This window comes from Peromyscus maniculatus, chromosome 12 (genome assembly GCF_049852395.1).
Source record: "Peromyscus maniculatus bairdii isolate BWxNUB_F1_BW_parent chromosome 12, HU_Pman_BW_mat_3.1, whole genome shotgun sequence".
In the NCBI taxonomy this organism is placed as follows: Eukaryota; Metazoa; Chordata; class Mammalia; order Rodentia; family Cricetidae; genus Peromyscus; species Peromyscus maniculatus.
The window spans coordinates 74,319,128-74,335,092 of NC_134863.1; the positions used below are offsets into that span (position 1 = coordinate 74,319,128).

At 41.7% G+C, this 15,965-nt stretch overlaps 1 protein-coding gene across 4 annotated transcripts in view; it reads right to left on the minus strand.

Moving 5' to 3' along the window:
• Nucleotides 1-15,965, minus strand: part of App (amyloid beta precursor protein) — a 231,206-nt gene that overhangs the window by 119,319 nt on the left and 95,922 nt on the right. For all 4 annotated transcript variants that reach the window (XM_006987946.4, XM_006987944.4, XM_006987945.4 and 1 more), the window contains exons 4-5: nucleotides 10,595-10,707; nucleotides 7,350-7,543 (exon numbers count right to left, since the gene is read on the minus strand). In XM_006987946.4, coding sequence (XP_006988008.1) covers nucleotides 7,350-7,543; nucleotides 10,595-10,707 — 307 coding nt within the window. The remainder of the gene's footprint in view (nucleotides 1-7,349; nucleotides 7,544-10,594; nucleotides 10,708-15,965) is intronic.

Here is a 15,965-nt window from a genome sequence, read left to right on the forward strand (position 1 = left end):
TTTTACAGCAAAGGTGACATTATTGAAACGATACCAGTTTCAACAAGAAATTAGAAGCTGGGCAACAGTGGCACACATCTTTAGCGTCAGTATAAGGGAGGCAGAGGCAGGAGGATCTATGTGAGTTCGAGGCCAGCCTGGTCTACAGACAGAGTTCTAAGACAGCCAAGGCTTGAAAGACAAATAAACGAATGAATGAATGAATGAATGAATGAATGAATGAATGAATGAATGAATGAAAGAGTCCTGTGGGTACTAGTGCCTGAATCCAGTCAAAATAATAAGAATCTCTGTTTTCTTATTCTTCTTGCCTGACTGTCTTGACTATGGCTCACTGCCCTAAAAATCTCCATCAGTGAATAACCCAGCCCTTCCAATAACACTCACAAACGTGTATGTGGTATGTACCGTTTGATGACTTCCTGTTACTAGTCAGTGTGCGCCAGGGCTCAGGAAGCACTGTCCACTGCCAGATGCACCTCAGATAGCACCAGCCAAGTCCTGCCCAGCAAAGGCCCTCCTTTCTACCGTCACCTGCTCAGAAACCCAAACAAACCCCACTGGCTTGGCCTCACGTCTATAATCTGGTAAAGGCTATTAAAGCGATTTGTTTTCCTTCTTGATGTCTATGCGGTCCAAGTCTATTAAATACAGAAACTCAGCGTCTCTAATAAGACCTCGGTAGTGGCAGCCAGTGTCCTCAAGGGAGAAGCACGAGTCTCCGCTATTCTCCTATTCATCATTTTCAAATTAGTCCCTTTATTCGGAGAAGAGCCAGACAGCCCAGCACAGCGCCAGAAGCTGCCACGCCAGCACTGTGACAGTTGCTTCTCAAAGCCACGTGCTGTTTCATCAAATCCATTCTTTCTTGACTCATCCACTGACAAAGATTTAAGGCTTTAATTTAGCTTTTGTGGGATTCACTTGGTGTCCGTCGAACATCATTAGCATTTTCTTCTCCCTCAAGCGTGCAGTGGCATTTTCTCAAAATGCAAGGCAGAAATCAAGCAAGATTATTCTCAGATTTTCAACCCCACTGATACGAGGGAGAAGATGTATGGCCAAATAAACCTTACCCCTCTGTCCTCTCGTATGTAATTTTAAAGACAGAAAGTGTTGACCTGAAGCAGACAGGTCATAAATTCTCATGACAGCTGGGTATCAGGTAAGGCTGTGAATGTATCAGGATCATCACTGAAGACAGAAGTGATAAAATTTCCTGCTTGATTGGATAGCCAATTTTCAAAAACTCCAAACCATGTATTTGTGCACGGGACGCTCGATAAAACCATGTGGTTGTTAATCTCTGAGAGGTTCTTGGGGGTACAGGGACCACAATGAAACTGATTCTGCACTCACTAAACCTAGCATGATGCAGCCCGCAAATCCCACCTTGATCTGAACCTCCCCTGTTGCCTACGAAGACTCTGGTGAATAGTTCATGAGCCTCTGTGCAGCATCTGACAGTGGAATATAACAGATGATAAGCCACAATAAACAGAACTCAAGGAGTAAGCATTTAGACTGAGAATAGAAAGTGCATGATGGCAGTGTTTTTGGAATTATTGTATTTTTAGCTATAACTAAATATATATGGACCAAATTGATAAAACTTGAGATCAGATCAAACCATGCTGATTTCCCCCTAATCTAACAGCTTCAAAAAACTTCAAACTGAATGCAATGGACATGAAGAAGACAGATTCTCCCACACTTTTAAAGGAACTGAATATCTTAAAATATGACATTTTCCCCCAGAAAATATAATGGTATTTTACTGTAATAAAAAGGACATTATACTTAGATGTCACAAAATAATTTGGTACAAATGAGAAGTCTTAATTAAAGTTTATTGTACTTAAGCACATTTTGACGACAGCATTTTAAGGCTATAGTTAGGAAGGTTTATTTTGATGAGTGAGAGAGAGAGAGAGAGAGAGAGAGAGAGAGAGAGAGAGAGAGAGAGAGAGAGAGAGAGAGAGGAAGAAAATGCTAAACAAGCCTCCAAATTGGAGTTTCTTTTTTTTTTCTTTCCTTTTTTTTTTCCCTCCCCCACCCCAGACCCCTTTTTTTGGATGGAGTCTTATGCAGTTCTGGCTGGTGTGGAACAAGCTATGTGGACCAGGCTGACCCTGAACTCCAAGTTTTTGCCTCCCAAGTGCTGAGACTATAGGCATGAACCATGATACATGGCAAAACTGCTTTCTTGAGATTTAGATTTACATATTTTTATTTTATGTGTACGGGTGTTTTGCTTGCATATATGTCTGTGCAGCAGATGCATGTAGTGGCCGTGGAGGTCAGAAGAGGGTGACAGATCCCCTGGAACTGGAGTTACAGATGGTTGTTTGCCACCATGTGGGTGCTGGGAACTGAACCCAGGTCCTCTGTAAGAGCAACCAGTGCTCTTAGCCTTTGAGCATCTCTCCAGCCCCACGGGGGTTTTTTAACATCAGCACAGTCCTCGGTATCGTAGGGCTGTCCTGGACACTGTGGGGTGTTTGGCAATGCCCCCATCTCTACCCTCGCCACCCCCCAATGACAGGGACATTCCTACCTCACTCCCACCCACACTGTGACAACCAAAAATGCATGCAGATATCTCCAAAGGCCCCCTGAGTGGAAACCACTCCCCCGTGGGAATTACTGCTCTTAACTGGAGTGTATTCGTTTCTTAAATCATAGAATGCTGGCCAGCACCTGGTAGTCTCATGAATATAACCTGTATCCTCGCTAATCCGGAAGCTGACGCAAGAAGACAGAAAGCTGAAGGCTTACAAACTACACAGGGAGACGCTGTCTCAAAAGGAAATTAAAAACACATAACAACAAAAAGGGCAAAGGCTGTATTTCAGTGGTAAGTTGTCTCCTGCCAAGCATAAGGCCTCAGGTACAATGGTCGGTACTGCCAAAAACACAAAGCAAACAAACACAGATTGACTTTTATACAAGGGCCCTAGAAAAGTAGTCCTTTCTTCATTCATAACTACACTTTTATCTCACTTTCTGAAGAAATAAGATATTCATGTAGGCACCACATTAAAGGTTATTAAGAAACCATTTATTTTTCTTTGGTCTCAGCATTTTTTTTTAAACATCATTTCTAGCTTTAGAGATTTCTGATGCAATTTCTTGTAATTATTGCATATCTAAAATGATGTTCCTTAGTTGTTTTTTTTTTTTAATACCAATTAGTTTGAGTATATATGCTGACCTTTGGCTATTATGACTACATCTGTGTATGTATTTGATGTCAAGGCCACTCTAATTCTACTCAAATATTTGCTGAGTACCTAATGTGTACAAAATTATGCCAGGTGTTCCCACAAGCTAAGTCACATAAATACAAACTTCCAGGAAGTAGGGCGGGCTGTTAATACTTGGAAGCCCATCACTGGATAAATTTGGGCTTCTGAGTTTCTTTCTGAGCAGTTCTAACTAGCTGTAAGAAGACATGGCATTTCTGACTTTTATTCTTTCTTGGAGAAAAATGAAATTGAGCAAAACAAATTTTATTTTGTAGCTATCATACACGTCCATTGTAACATTTCAGACATCCAAAACACAGGATGCATCTTAATCTTATTTTTTCCTGTACGTTACAACACTTTCTTACTTTGGCATCGCAAGAATTACCTCATCATCATCAACTCTCTTCGATTATGCTAACAAAGACCCAATAACACAAAATGGAGAAGGGATGGGCAGTCGAGAAGGATGGTGCAGTACTGAACTGTCACAGTTACTGCTGTGTTCCCAAGATACCAGGTGTTAAAGGAGGACCTAAACTCACGAACCGTAGTTCAAGAAACAGCAGGTATATCAGTAAAGGATGCGGAGCCAGTGAGACCAACATGACAAGAGAGGGAATGGGGGAATCAGGAATCCAGGCAGACCACAATAAAAAAAAGACAAAAACAGGGACAAGGGGCTAGAAGAAGGTACAGGAGATATTTAGGTAGCAGGGGAGACTTGCTTGTCTGCTTAATTAACACATACTGAGCATCAACCAAAAACCAGGTACCTTGCTACAGAAATCTGCAATGGTTAGCTATGAAAGTGTCATCAGTACAGCAAGGAAGCAAGGTGATGTTATGGACCAAGGTGAAGGGGGTTGGCTTGCATGGATTGTTATGTGGAAGATGATCTGGCCCCAAATGGGAGGAATTAAGTGCATCTAGAAACATTAAAGTCTCAGTTGATGTTACAGCATGAATAAGAAATGGAATTAACTACAGTTACACAACTTGATAGCTTAGAAAATTCAGAAGCAATTACTGGAAGAAATTAACCCTGGTCTTGAGAATTGACCAAAGTATATTTAGAAGCGTGAGGGTATCAGCAAGTCTAGGATGTGTGGGTATATAAATGGTTATCTGTTAAATCTGTCCTGATTAGGAAGATCAGGGGCAAAGAATAGAAGGAAGAAGGGAAGGAAGGGAGGGAAAAAAGGAGGGAAGGAAGGGAGGGAGGAAGGAAGGACAGAAGGAAGAAAGGGGGAGGGAGGGAGGGAGGGAAGAAGGGAGGGTCAATGGATTACAAGTTGCTGCTGGGATGATGATTGTGAAATGGAACAAGACCTGGTGAGTATTTCAGATGTAAGATCACAGTAATAGTTGGAACCACTAAGGGTACACTGTTTCTAAGGGATGAGGGAGGTGAGGACCCGAAACAGAATACAAACAAAGATGACTAGGGAGGAGCCAGATAGCATTTCAAGTGGATGGTGATGACAGAATGCCCATGTGACCCAGTGTGCCTGTCCCCTGCAGGTGATGACTGAGGTCTGAGTGCTCTCTCTCTGGTCTGGATAGCATACTGTACGCCTTCTCCAGGAGGCAGCACAGGACATTCAAACAGTACATTCAAAGGAGAAAAACAAACGTCTCATAGTTTGGTGTTTGTAACCGTGAGAACAGAAAGGAGTCATAGAATCAGAGATGGGTATCAAGAAGGTACAGTTACTCAGTGAACGTAACGAATAAACAAGAGACTTGGGTCAGAATACAAAGCTATCTGTCCAGATCAGTAGCAAGAGAAAGGGCTGCTGATTCAGTGCTTTCCTACAGCATCACCCGTGATGGTTGCAATGGTGTCAGTAAGGCAGGAAAAGTGTAGGATGAAAAGATCAAGACTCCTAGAAAACCAGATCAAATAAAAATGAGATTTTACAAGATACACATAAATGTCTTATATGGGGAAGAAGCCTGGCAAAGGCTGTTAGCTCTCAAGAAAATAAAAACAATCATTTTAAAATTAAAAAGTCCCCAATGGGGGCTGGGAGACAGGGCTTTGGTAAGGAGCTTGCCACACACTCACTCATGAGAGCCCTAGTTTGGTTCCTTAGTACCCATGTCTAAAAAAATAAGGTGGAGGATAATTAAGGAATACACACCCAATGTTGACCTCTAGTCTCTACTTACACACACACACACACATACACACACACACACACATACACACACACACACACACACACACAATGTCCTTATGACATCAATACCAGATCATCAACATGGTTATAAATACACACCTAGTGCCTTAGAGTTTTAACACCAATGATAGAAGTTTCCAGGTTTAAATGCCATGCTACATATTTTCTCAGTCCACAGTCAGGTGAGTAACTGGAAGTTAGCAAGTTGAGTATCCAACAGCCTATGAGGAAAGACAATGGCTACATAACTGGAATTCCCTTTTTGAATGCTGATTATATCGGCATTCTGTGGTCAGAGACCCAGGGACAAGATTTGTTCCAAAAGCCTCTGAAACTTTCAAATCCAGACGTGGCTGAGAAAGGCCTGTAACGGGCTTGTGAGTGAGAACTGGGCCACCTCATTTCTAGAAAAAGAGATAATTAAGTTGAACCCATGCCCATTCCACATGTGGCACATGGACAGAGGTATGGGGGGTGGACGACAGCCATAATGGGGAACCCTTAACTCACTCAGTGGCAAAAAAGTCTTAGAAGCAAATTCTACTTCTCTGAGACTTCTTGCCTGGCAAACAGAAGGCTTACACATAGACTGAATTCTTATCACTGAGAAGTACCTGAGAAATCTATTTTCTGTTTCCTTGGCTGTATGTCAACATAAATCAAACGTAGTTTTTTTTTTAGGGGCAGGGGGAGCAAAACAATTAGCCAGGTGTAGTAGAAGCCTTTAATTTCAACACTCAGGAGTCAGAGGCAGGTAGATCTCTGTGAGTTCTGGGCTAGCCTATTCTACATAGCAAGTCTAGACCAGCCAGAGTTACATAGCTCTCAATGTAGTCTCTATCTTGTCTCAAAAACATAGATGGATGCAAGAAAATAGTAAAGAAGGAACATAAAGGACTGTAACACACACACACACACACACACACACACACACACACACACACACACGTCCTGCAAACTCAGGCAACTGGCACTAAAATGAAGCCTCATCTTAATAATAGAGAAGACAGGATTCCTAATGTATGTAAGTTCTTTCACATTAGTAAAATGGTTAGAAACATCACATGCACATGTAGAAAAATCCATGGCTGAAGTGAAGAAGCTTTACCCTGTAACCATACATTTTGTGACTCATGTTTGAGCTGGTTAACACCGGGGAGCAGCTGAGGGGACATTGATAGAAAGCTGGAGTCCCACATTTGGAGGTATGGTATAGCCTGAATCAACCAATGAACCAGGTCATATTTCTAATTCAGAAATTGTGGTTTCCTAGCCTCATGGTTTGAATATGGGTGTTGGTCTCCAAATGAAAGTAGGCGTAGGATGATGAATTAAGGGATCAAGATCTCAAGGAAAAGGAGGGAAAATTGTGTCTACAAGCAATCATGAAACTGAAGACAGCTATAGAACTTCAGCAAGCATTTATGAATGGTGCTAACTATAGTTTATGGGAAATGATGATGGGGGTCCCCCCAAAAGAAATTCCCCAAAGCAAATACATGTACACAAACACAAAAACAACTCTTCCTTAATAAAAATTTGTACTGAGTTCATGATTGACAAAAACCCAGGAAGAGGGCTGAAAAGTCTTTCAAAATAAAAGACCAAAATCATCGCTCCAATCTCTCATCTACCAACTTCGAGGGGCTGTCAGTGGGGTTTGGTCGGTATTCTTGACCGTCAAATGCAGCAGTGAGATTACTCCATAATGGTTCCTCAGTAACACTAATGCTAAATAGCAGGCGACAATCACAGCAGCACCTCAGGGTTAGATCTGTCCCCTGGTAGCAAAGGGAACAGGAGTGGGAAGCGACCTTCCCAGCGTGAAACGGGAAGACGCATTCATAGACTACCAACACGGCCATCATATGAGATGGTCAGGCCTTTCTGAGAGCCAGGACAAAAGCCGCCTTACCCCCCATCAGTGTAGTCCGTGTCCGCTCCACCCCACCAGACATCGGAGTCATCCTCTTCTGCATCGGCCGAGTCGACGTTGTCGCTTTCCTCAGCCAACGGGCAGCACACAAACTCCACCCCTCGGAACTTGTCGATGCCACAGGGCAGCAGCATGCCATAGTCATGTAAGTTGGTGCTCTTCTCGCTGCAGGTCTACAAAGGGAAGGAGGAGACGGTGAGGGGATGCAGAGGGGTGCACACTGCAACCCCAGCCAGGACAATCAGCCAGGGCAGACACACTCGGAACCAATTTCACAAGGCAAGGGCGACTTGCGGCCTGAATTCGTTGACAACCTGGTCTTCAGCATGCGCTGCTTGGTACTCTATATTGGCATCTTGGTATCTGTGTGGTGGTATTGTGGTCCCCAAAATATTGTGCACCCTAATAAACTTATCTGGGGTCAGAGACAGAACAGCCGCTAGATACAAAGGCTAGAAAATGGTGGCACTCATACCTTTAATCCTAGCACTCCAGAGGTAGAAATCCCTCTGGATCTCTGAGTTCAAGGCCACATTGGAAATGGACAGGCATGGTGACACACGCCTTTAATCCCAGAAAGCCAGCCTTTAATCCCAGGGAGTGGTGATAGAAAGCAGAAAGGTATATAAGGCGTGAGGACCAGAAACTAGAAGCATTTGGCTGGTTAAGCTTTCAGGCTTCTAGCAGCACAGTTCAGCTGAGAGCCATTCAGATATGAGGACACAGAGGCTTCCAGTCTGAGGAAACAAGATCAGCTGAGAAGTTGGCTATGAGGTTAGCTGTGGCTTGTTCTGTCTCTGACCATCCAGCATTTCACCCCAATAACTGACCCCAGGTTTGATTTTATTAATAAGAACTTTTAAGATTCATGCTACATATCTGGGCTGAAGAGATGGCTCAGTGGTTAAGCTTGTTGCTCTTGCAGTGGAGCCCTGCTCCATCCCCAGAAGCCACATGATGGTTCACAACCATCCTTATTTACCTCCAGGTACAAGGGATCCAATACCCTATACTGATTCTGTGGCCTCTGGGCACCAGGCATATACCTGATGCCTATAAAACACTCATATACGACTGGACCTGCCTGGACTGAGTCTACCAGGTTGATCGCAGTCCTCGGGGGAGGACTTGTCCTGGAGGAGGTGGGAATGGGGGGTAGGCTGGGGGTAAGGGGAGGGGGTGGGAGGGGGGAGAATAGGGGAACCCATGGCTGATATGTAGAACTGAATGGTATTGTAAAATAAAAAAATATATATATATACATATATATGTATATATATATAAACACTCATATACATAAAATAAATATATCTTAAAAATATTTTTTAAATGTGTTTTGATGTCTACAAGGCAAAGGTTAAAAGGAAATGATTCAGAAGGCTCATATGGGAACAAACAGTGAGGCTTTGGACTATGATGGTTTATCAGGAGTTGAGGGTGTCTCTTGTGTCTCCTATGTCTCCTACCCACCCCCACCTCCACGCCACATGCAGATTTCGTCCACTCAGTTCCACCTTATTCTGGATACTCGGTCTCTTGGCTCATTTCCCAGAGTCCCACTCCTAGGAAGGAAGAAACTGTCCTCTACAGTCACAAAGAAATCAGAACTCACAGCGGAGGGATTTCTTTCTCAGGATCTTCTTGATTCTCTTGGGATCTGTTAATTTCGTGCAAATCTACGCTAATAGGAAACTGAGAAACTATGTCCCGGTGACAGAGAAAAGATTAATAATTCAACATGCCTAGGGAAGCAGTAAAAATATTATAAATGTATTTTAACCTCACAGGAATCTACAGTGTGTTGTTTCTTAATTACAAAGTATTTTTCCTTTGAAAACTCGGGAAAAAATTTGAAGTGAGGTTATCAGTTGGGAAGCTGCACTTCAAATTACGTGGTCTGCTTTAAACTCAGCTGGCTCCTCAACCTCCAAAATCACTTTTACGTAAAGCAAGTTTGTTTTGTGGTGAGTCAGAACACTATTTTATGAAAGGCAAAATAATGTCAGATCTTTTTAATTTTTTCTTTCATTCTTGAAGCTCAACAGATTTGACATTTGGACCACACAATTTGCTGGGGCGTCAGGCCTGGTGGCACACACCTGTAATTCTGGCTACTGGGAAGGCTGTGGCAAGTTCAAAGCTTGGTTGAACTGAGTGAGTTAGCAAGACTCTGTATCACAAAATGCAAGGTAGAAACAAGGACTGGGAATCAGCTCAAAGAGGGATTGTAGCTCAGCACACACAAGACACTGGATTCAATCCTTAGTGGAAAGAAAAAGTAAGGAAATGTTGCAGGGTGGAGCCTGCCCTGTTAACTGTAGGGTAGTTAGCACATTGCTGGTCTCAGACTGCTCTAGGCCAATGGTGGCACCCCCTGTAGCTAGGACAAGAAAAAAAAATATCCAGCCTTCCCAGGAAGAAACAGGGATGCAAAATTGACCCTAGTGATGGACTCCTGAGATGCACAAAGGACCCTAATTCTAGAACACTCATGCCACCATCCTGACACAACCACTTAGGAGAAAAACATTATAATTGTATCAAAAGGACAGTGCAATTTTGAGGGGGATCATTCCATAAAGTGACATTGCATTCTACTGTCTTTAATCTTTCACCAATTTAGTCAAAAGCCGGAGTTAGCAAAGGCCTGAGCATGCTGCCACAGGTTCATCCACTGTGGAAAGGAAGGTGGCAGGGTGGCCTGGTGAATATAAACCTGGAGGGTGTAACTTAAAGATGATATGGTGACTGTGGCCTTCGAGGTGGTGTTGGACATGTGGCTTCTTTGTCCTACAACTGCACTCACCAATAGCTAGTTAAATTATGAAAACCACATGGAACCAAAAAAAAAAAAAATAAAGAAAATCAATTGAAAAAGATGTACATCTTAAAGTCACACCAATTGAAGACGGCAGTTTTATGTTCATTTGTAAAGATAGAGCCCAAACATATAACCAAGAGGCACTATTTTTTGACCATTAGAACTGTTCCTGGATAGAGGAAGCCAACTATGTACACAGACAAGGCGCACAGCAGCTCGCTGGAGTTTCTGTTCAGTGGCCTTGCAAACGAAATTACTCTTAAAACTAAACTCAATTTTTAAAAATGCTTTAGTTACTCGTACAGGGTTTCTATAAAGAACTCATTGCCTTGAGTAGGTCCTCAAATGTCTTTGTATGTCCCCAGGAAAATCTCTCTGTAAGAAGGTAATCGTGGGCCGGTACCTCTTTGGCGACAGTGTGCCAGTGAAGGTGGGTCTCACAGACATCCATCCGCTCCTGGTGTAAAAACTTGCACTTGTCGGGAACGAGAAGGGCATCGCTCACGAACTCACCAACTGAAAGAGAGAGAAAAAGCCACTCAGTGTCATTCTGTGTACACCTACCGACCTCACCATGGAGACCCAAAGGCCAGACAGAGGTCAGAGAACTTACCCAACTTTCAATGCCTAAAAAGCCCCTGCTAAGACCTCAGGACCTTGAGAATGGTTCAACAACCAACTTCCTTGCCACCACGGCCTTGTTGTCCATAAGCTCCCTACACAGATGGACTTGATGGTTATACATTCCCTGCGTATTCCCAGTGTCATTTCCTTTAACTTATCTCAGTTTCTTCCTCCATGTAAAAGCTACATAACTAATCGCTGGCAGTCATTGTCGGCAAGGAGTAAAATACAAAAATGGATAGTTTCAATTTCAGCAGTATCAACACTTATGTATTTATTTCTGTATTCTGAAATTTTTAAACTGCTTGCAAACTATTAGAGACTATAGCATTTTTAAATGTTAACCCCCAAACAATGTATACAAACACATGTGTATTATACATGTGTTTATATAAAACACATGGGAGAGATAAGTTCATTTAAATTCTGGAATCTGTTTTCTTTGAACTTTACATTTCATATGAAATATTCCTAGGCATGACTGGCACTGCAGATCTAGAAATATTACATAATGTCCCTCATACACTCACATACTCAGGAGGGTGAAAGATGGACAGTGGAAAACAACTCATACGCTGTGAAATTAATTTCTCTTGATTTTATCCACTGTGGTATCCCCACACATTAAGAACACAATCTGCACACAATAGATAATGAATATCTGTTGAAGAATGAAGAGGTTACATTCTGCACCAGAATGAAGTGTGTACTGGGCCATCATAGTGAATGAATCGAACAGGGTGCACTATGGAAGGTGTTCAGGTAGAAATAACGTTAAAGATGAGTCTAGATGGGTGAGCAGACTATGCCATTCAGTTTCTCAGTGTATAGACAGTTTCTATTTATCATCTGAGTTTCTCTGCTGTAATAAAATACTCTGACAAACACAACCTAAGGGAGAAAGCTTATTCTGGATCATGGGTTCAAGGATACAGTCCATCATGGTGGGGAAATAAAGGCAGGAGGAACCCGAAACCCTGTGACATTACATTCACAACCAGGAAGCAGAGAATGATGAATACCACCTGCCTCTCAGCTCCCCTTTTCCACTTATACTGTCTAGGATCCTGACCAGGGAATCATGGTGTCACCCACAGAGGGCGAATTGTTCCACCCCAGTTAACACAATCAAGATAATCAACCACAGGCATGCCCAGAGGCCAGTCTCCCATGCGACTCTAGATTCCATCAAGTCGATGATTAACACTGACCATCTCACTATTACATCCCTATCCCTGATGCAGTTCTAGCAAACATGCTCATACTGGACGGACGGATGGATGGACGGATGGATGGATGGATGGATGGATGGATAGGTGGATGGCAAAGGGTACTTCAAAACTTCCCACCAGAGCAAAACAAAAACAAAAACAAACAAACAAAAACGGAACTGCATCAATCATGCATCTCACTCCACAGAGCAATGATGTCATCTCCTATAAATCTACTTCCCAAGTGAGAAGCCTCTGCCAAGAAACCTGCCCAAGGCAACATATACCTCAGGAGATTATAACCTATTTCCAGAGCTAAACAGATATGAACTATAAGGAAAGAGAAAGCAATGCAAATGATGTCACAACTTTCTTTTATATAGCGTGATATAAAATAAAGCAAAACAAATAACAAAAACAATAAACAAACTCAGAAGAAGAGTGGGAGAATTCAAATGAATGCACCTTTCCCAGGTGAACTACTCAGGGCATCTGAGGTCAGGTAACCAATCCTGGCAGCCAGGAAGAACACCTAATGTTTGAGGTATTTCAGGACAAGGCTACAGGGGGCCCGAAGGGACTACTGCTGGTCCGGCCTCCTCAGTTAGCATGGGTCAGCCACATTTGCAACTGTTCAGAATACTAAGTGATGTTTTTCTGTTTCATATGTAATTATCGGAAAGATTAAATGGCCAAACAAAGACTATTAATATTGAATTCATTTGTGAGACAATCAAAAGCAAATATAAGATGTTCCAGACCATGGCCTGAATAAGTTCTTGGGGTACAAATAGAAAAATTGGTGCCAAGCAACAAAATAAAACTCATCTGTTTCCAGGCCTATATCACAATGCGGAACCAGTCACTGAAGGACACTTACTTCAGTAAAATGCAATGCCTGTCCACAGGGCAGCCACTGCATTAATTACATTCTAACGACTGTCCATTCTATTTTAAAAGGATACTGGCATTTTTAATTTGCAAACGCTTTACTTCATATTCCAAAGATCACTATAAGCTGCAGATACTGCCTATAGCTAAAGAAATTACTTTAGCAAAGGACTGATACTAGTTACTTAAAAAGCCCTCAGGACAAAGGGTAAAAGGGGAAAGCTCATTTTGCCGTCTCATTAAAATGAAATTTAGCAATGGACAGCACTTCTGATCTTCCTCTGAGGGTTGGGAAAGCATATTAGAAGGCTACTCATCAGAAAGGTTAAGAGGTTAAATTGGAAAAATCTCCTCCAAAGTTTGAGAGAGAGTGGAGAGATGGCTCCGCAGATAAGAGGATGTTGAGTGCGGGTCCTGGCATCCACGTTGCAGTTCCAGCCCCAGTGTGATCCAACACGTGTGGCCTCTGTGTGTATCTGCACTCACGTGCAGGTATCCACCCTGGGACATACACACATACACATAATTAAAAATGAATCATAAAATACTTTAAGAAAGAATCGAAAGGATTGAAGCCTCTACACAACTTAGTTAGAAATTCATTTTAAAAAAAAATCTATGCTAAGACAGAGTTTAGTTTTATGGGAAATCTGTTTGTTTTGATGTAAACTTAGAGCAGCAGGAAAATTAAAGTTTATTGATTTTTTTTAAATCTATGATAGGTAACGACCTGGGTTTTCCATACAAAACAAACAAACAATGGGTGCTTTTAGTTTTGAAATAAACCTGCTTGTATGGATTCATCCTTAAAGTGCACAATTTCTTAACAAAATTCAGATGAAGGAGGTCAAGAATCACGAGAAATTGTGCTCACATCTACATATTTTCTAGGAAATTTGGCACTATCTACTCTACATAGAAAATTCTTCAGTATACATTGGGCATGTTTATTGGTAGCCATGCAAAGATTTTACGTGGAAAAAAAATTTCATATATAAAGCACACATGCAAATTTCGGTGGAGAGAGTGTTTTTTAAAGTAAATAAAATGTGGACTTAGCTGCTTGGCTGAAGTCTTGGCAAGTAAGCAAAGATGCCGAATTCAATAGAGACCCTGCAGCTTCTGCCCGCTGGCTCTTTGCTAGTCTGTGAGAACAAATGTCTAGTCTAAATCACCTCATTTTGTAGATGGGCGGGAAGAAGTCCAGTCAAGAGGCCCACAGACAGAGCCAACAGGCAGTAGAACTGAGTTGAAAATTCAGGTGTCCTCTGAGAGACATCTTGACTCATTTAAACTCTGCTCACAATGGTTTATCCGGCCAAATTCCTTGACTTTTATTTATTTATTTATTTTAAAAAATATGTATCCTAAGTCTGTGAAATACTTTATTGTGAGTTACACTGTGGTTAATCCGGCATTAAAAAAAAATTAGACTAAAATTATGGAGTAAGCCAAATAAACTGGTTGAAAGCACATTCTGCTTTGTTGACTCGAACATGTTGGACAGTGGTTTGAACACAGTGGGATTGTATGATACCATGAGGTTCAGATCTTTCTGTACTGCCGTTGTTAGACAACTTTCTCATGCTTTGTCGTCACAAGATAGATGATCTATAGAAACTTATGACCTCCAGGCAGAACGAGCCAAGGATTGGAGGTTTTCTGTTATGAAATTTCCCAGCATTACTAGGGAGAGAGATCCTCCAGATGGCCCCCACCAACAGAGAACATTTTTTTCCCCACCATTAGCTGACAAATTGAGCTGCAAGGGAACCTGAAAGTATTTCCAACTGAGCACGTAGGCATCTTGACACAAAAGAATGCAGAATTCTTAGAGAAAGGAAAAAGTGGGACTGGATATTAAATAGGTGAGAAGCAAATTCTCCAATACTGTGCTGTTCAAAAGCAGGAATGCATTTCCAATTATTATATTGTGACTTTACAAATAGACATAATCCAGGAATGAGGCAGAACTAGGAATCCAAACAGCCACTACAGGAAACATGAGGAGACTCTACCTGTTCACCCCACAGGGAAAAAAAAACAAGAGGGGAACCAGTGTGAGACAACTGAGTAAAAGTTCTCGAAGTGAACACCAAAAGTTTCACTGAAATCTTTCAGACTTATTCAAGTGACTAGAGTTCAGCCTCACTAACATTCCACACACAAACACACACTCATTTGTGAATACATAAATGGTGGGACGAGTATTGAAGAGAAGCAGGATAACTGTATCTTAACAATACAGGTTTTGAGATAACAAAAAAATTCATTTTTTTAAATTTGAATTATTAATTTTCAAAATTTAATGACTGAAAATGGTTAACAAATTGGCAGTTTTAAAAAGCTTCACATGGGTACTGCAATTCTGATTCTTTTATCAGAGCATTCTTGAATGACTGACAGAGCAAAGGAAGATGGAAGCCAGATCTTCACAGTGGGGTGAGAGCTTACAGGACATAGAACGACCCAGTTGGTAGTTGAGTAGATTCGGATCAACGGGGTGAACTCAGACAGAGGCTAAGAGCTACAGAGAGCTACGCAAACACCTACAAGAGTATATAATACAAGAGGGATGAGGGGCAAGTGGATTTCTTTGCTCTATGGACAACAAAGCACACATCTCAGCAGCAATGAGCACAGAGAGGCTAGGTATTGGATTTTTATATTATTCTCCAATAAAAGGAAGTAGGGCTCTGGAGAGATGGTTGATTCTAAGAGTTGGGCAGAACACAAACAGCATCTTGTAACAATCACAAAGTTTTTAAAGGTAGGGTATATTAAATGAGTACAGGAGCCAACTCCCAATAGCTAAAGTTGGGAGGACTTGAGCATACATACATAATATAAAAATTATATGTGAAATACACAGAGAGAGAGACATTCACACCACACACACACTGTGAGACAAGATTACATACCAACACATAATATCCATAAGCCTAACTGATGAAACAATGGGAAAAAGACTCTCCTATGCAGAAGAATTCCAAATAATACACATATAAGTTCTATCACAGGGTAAGTAGGGCATAATTCTCCATCATA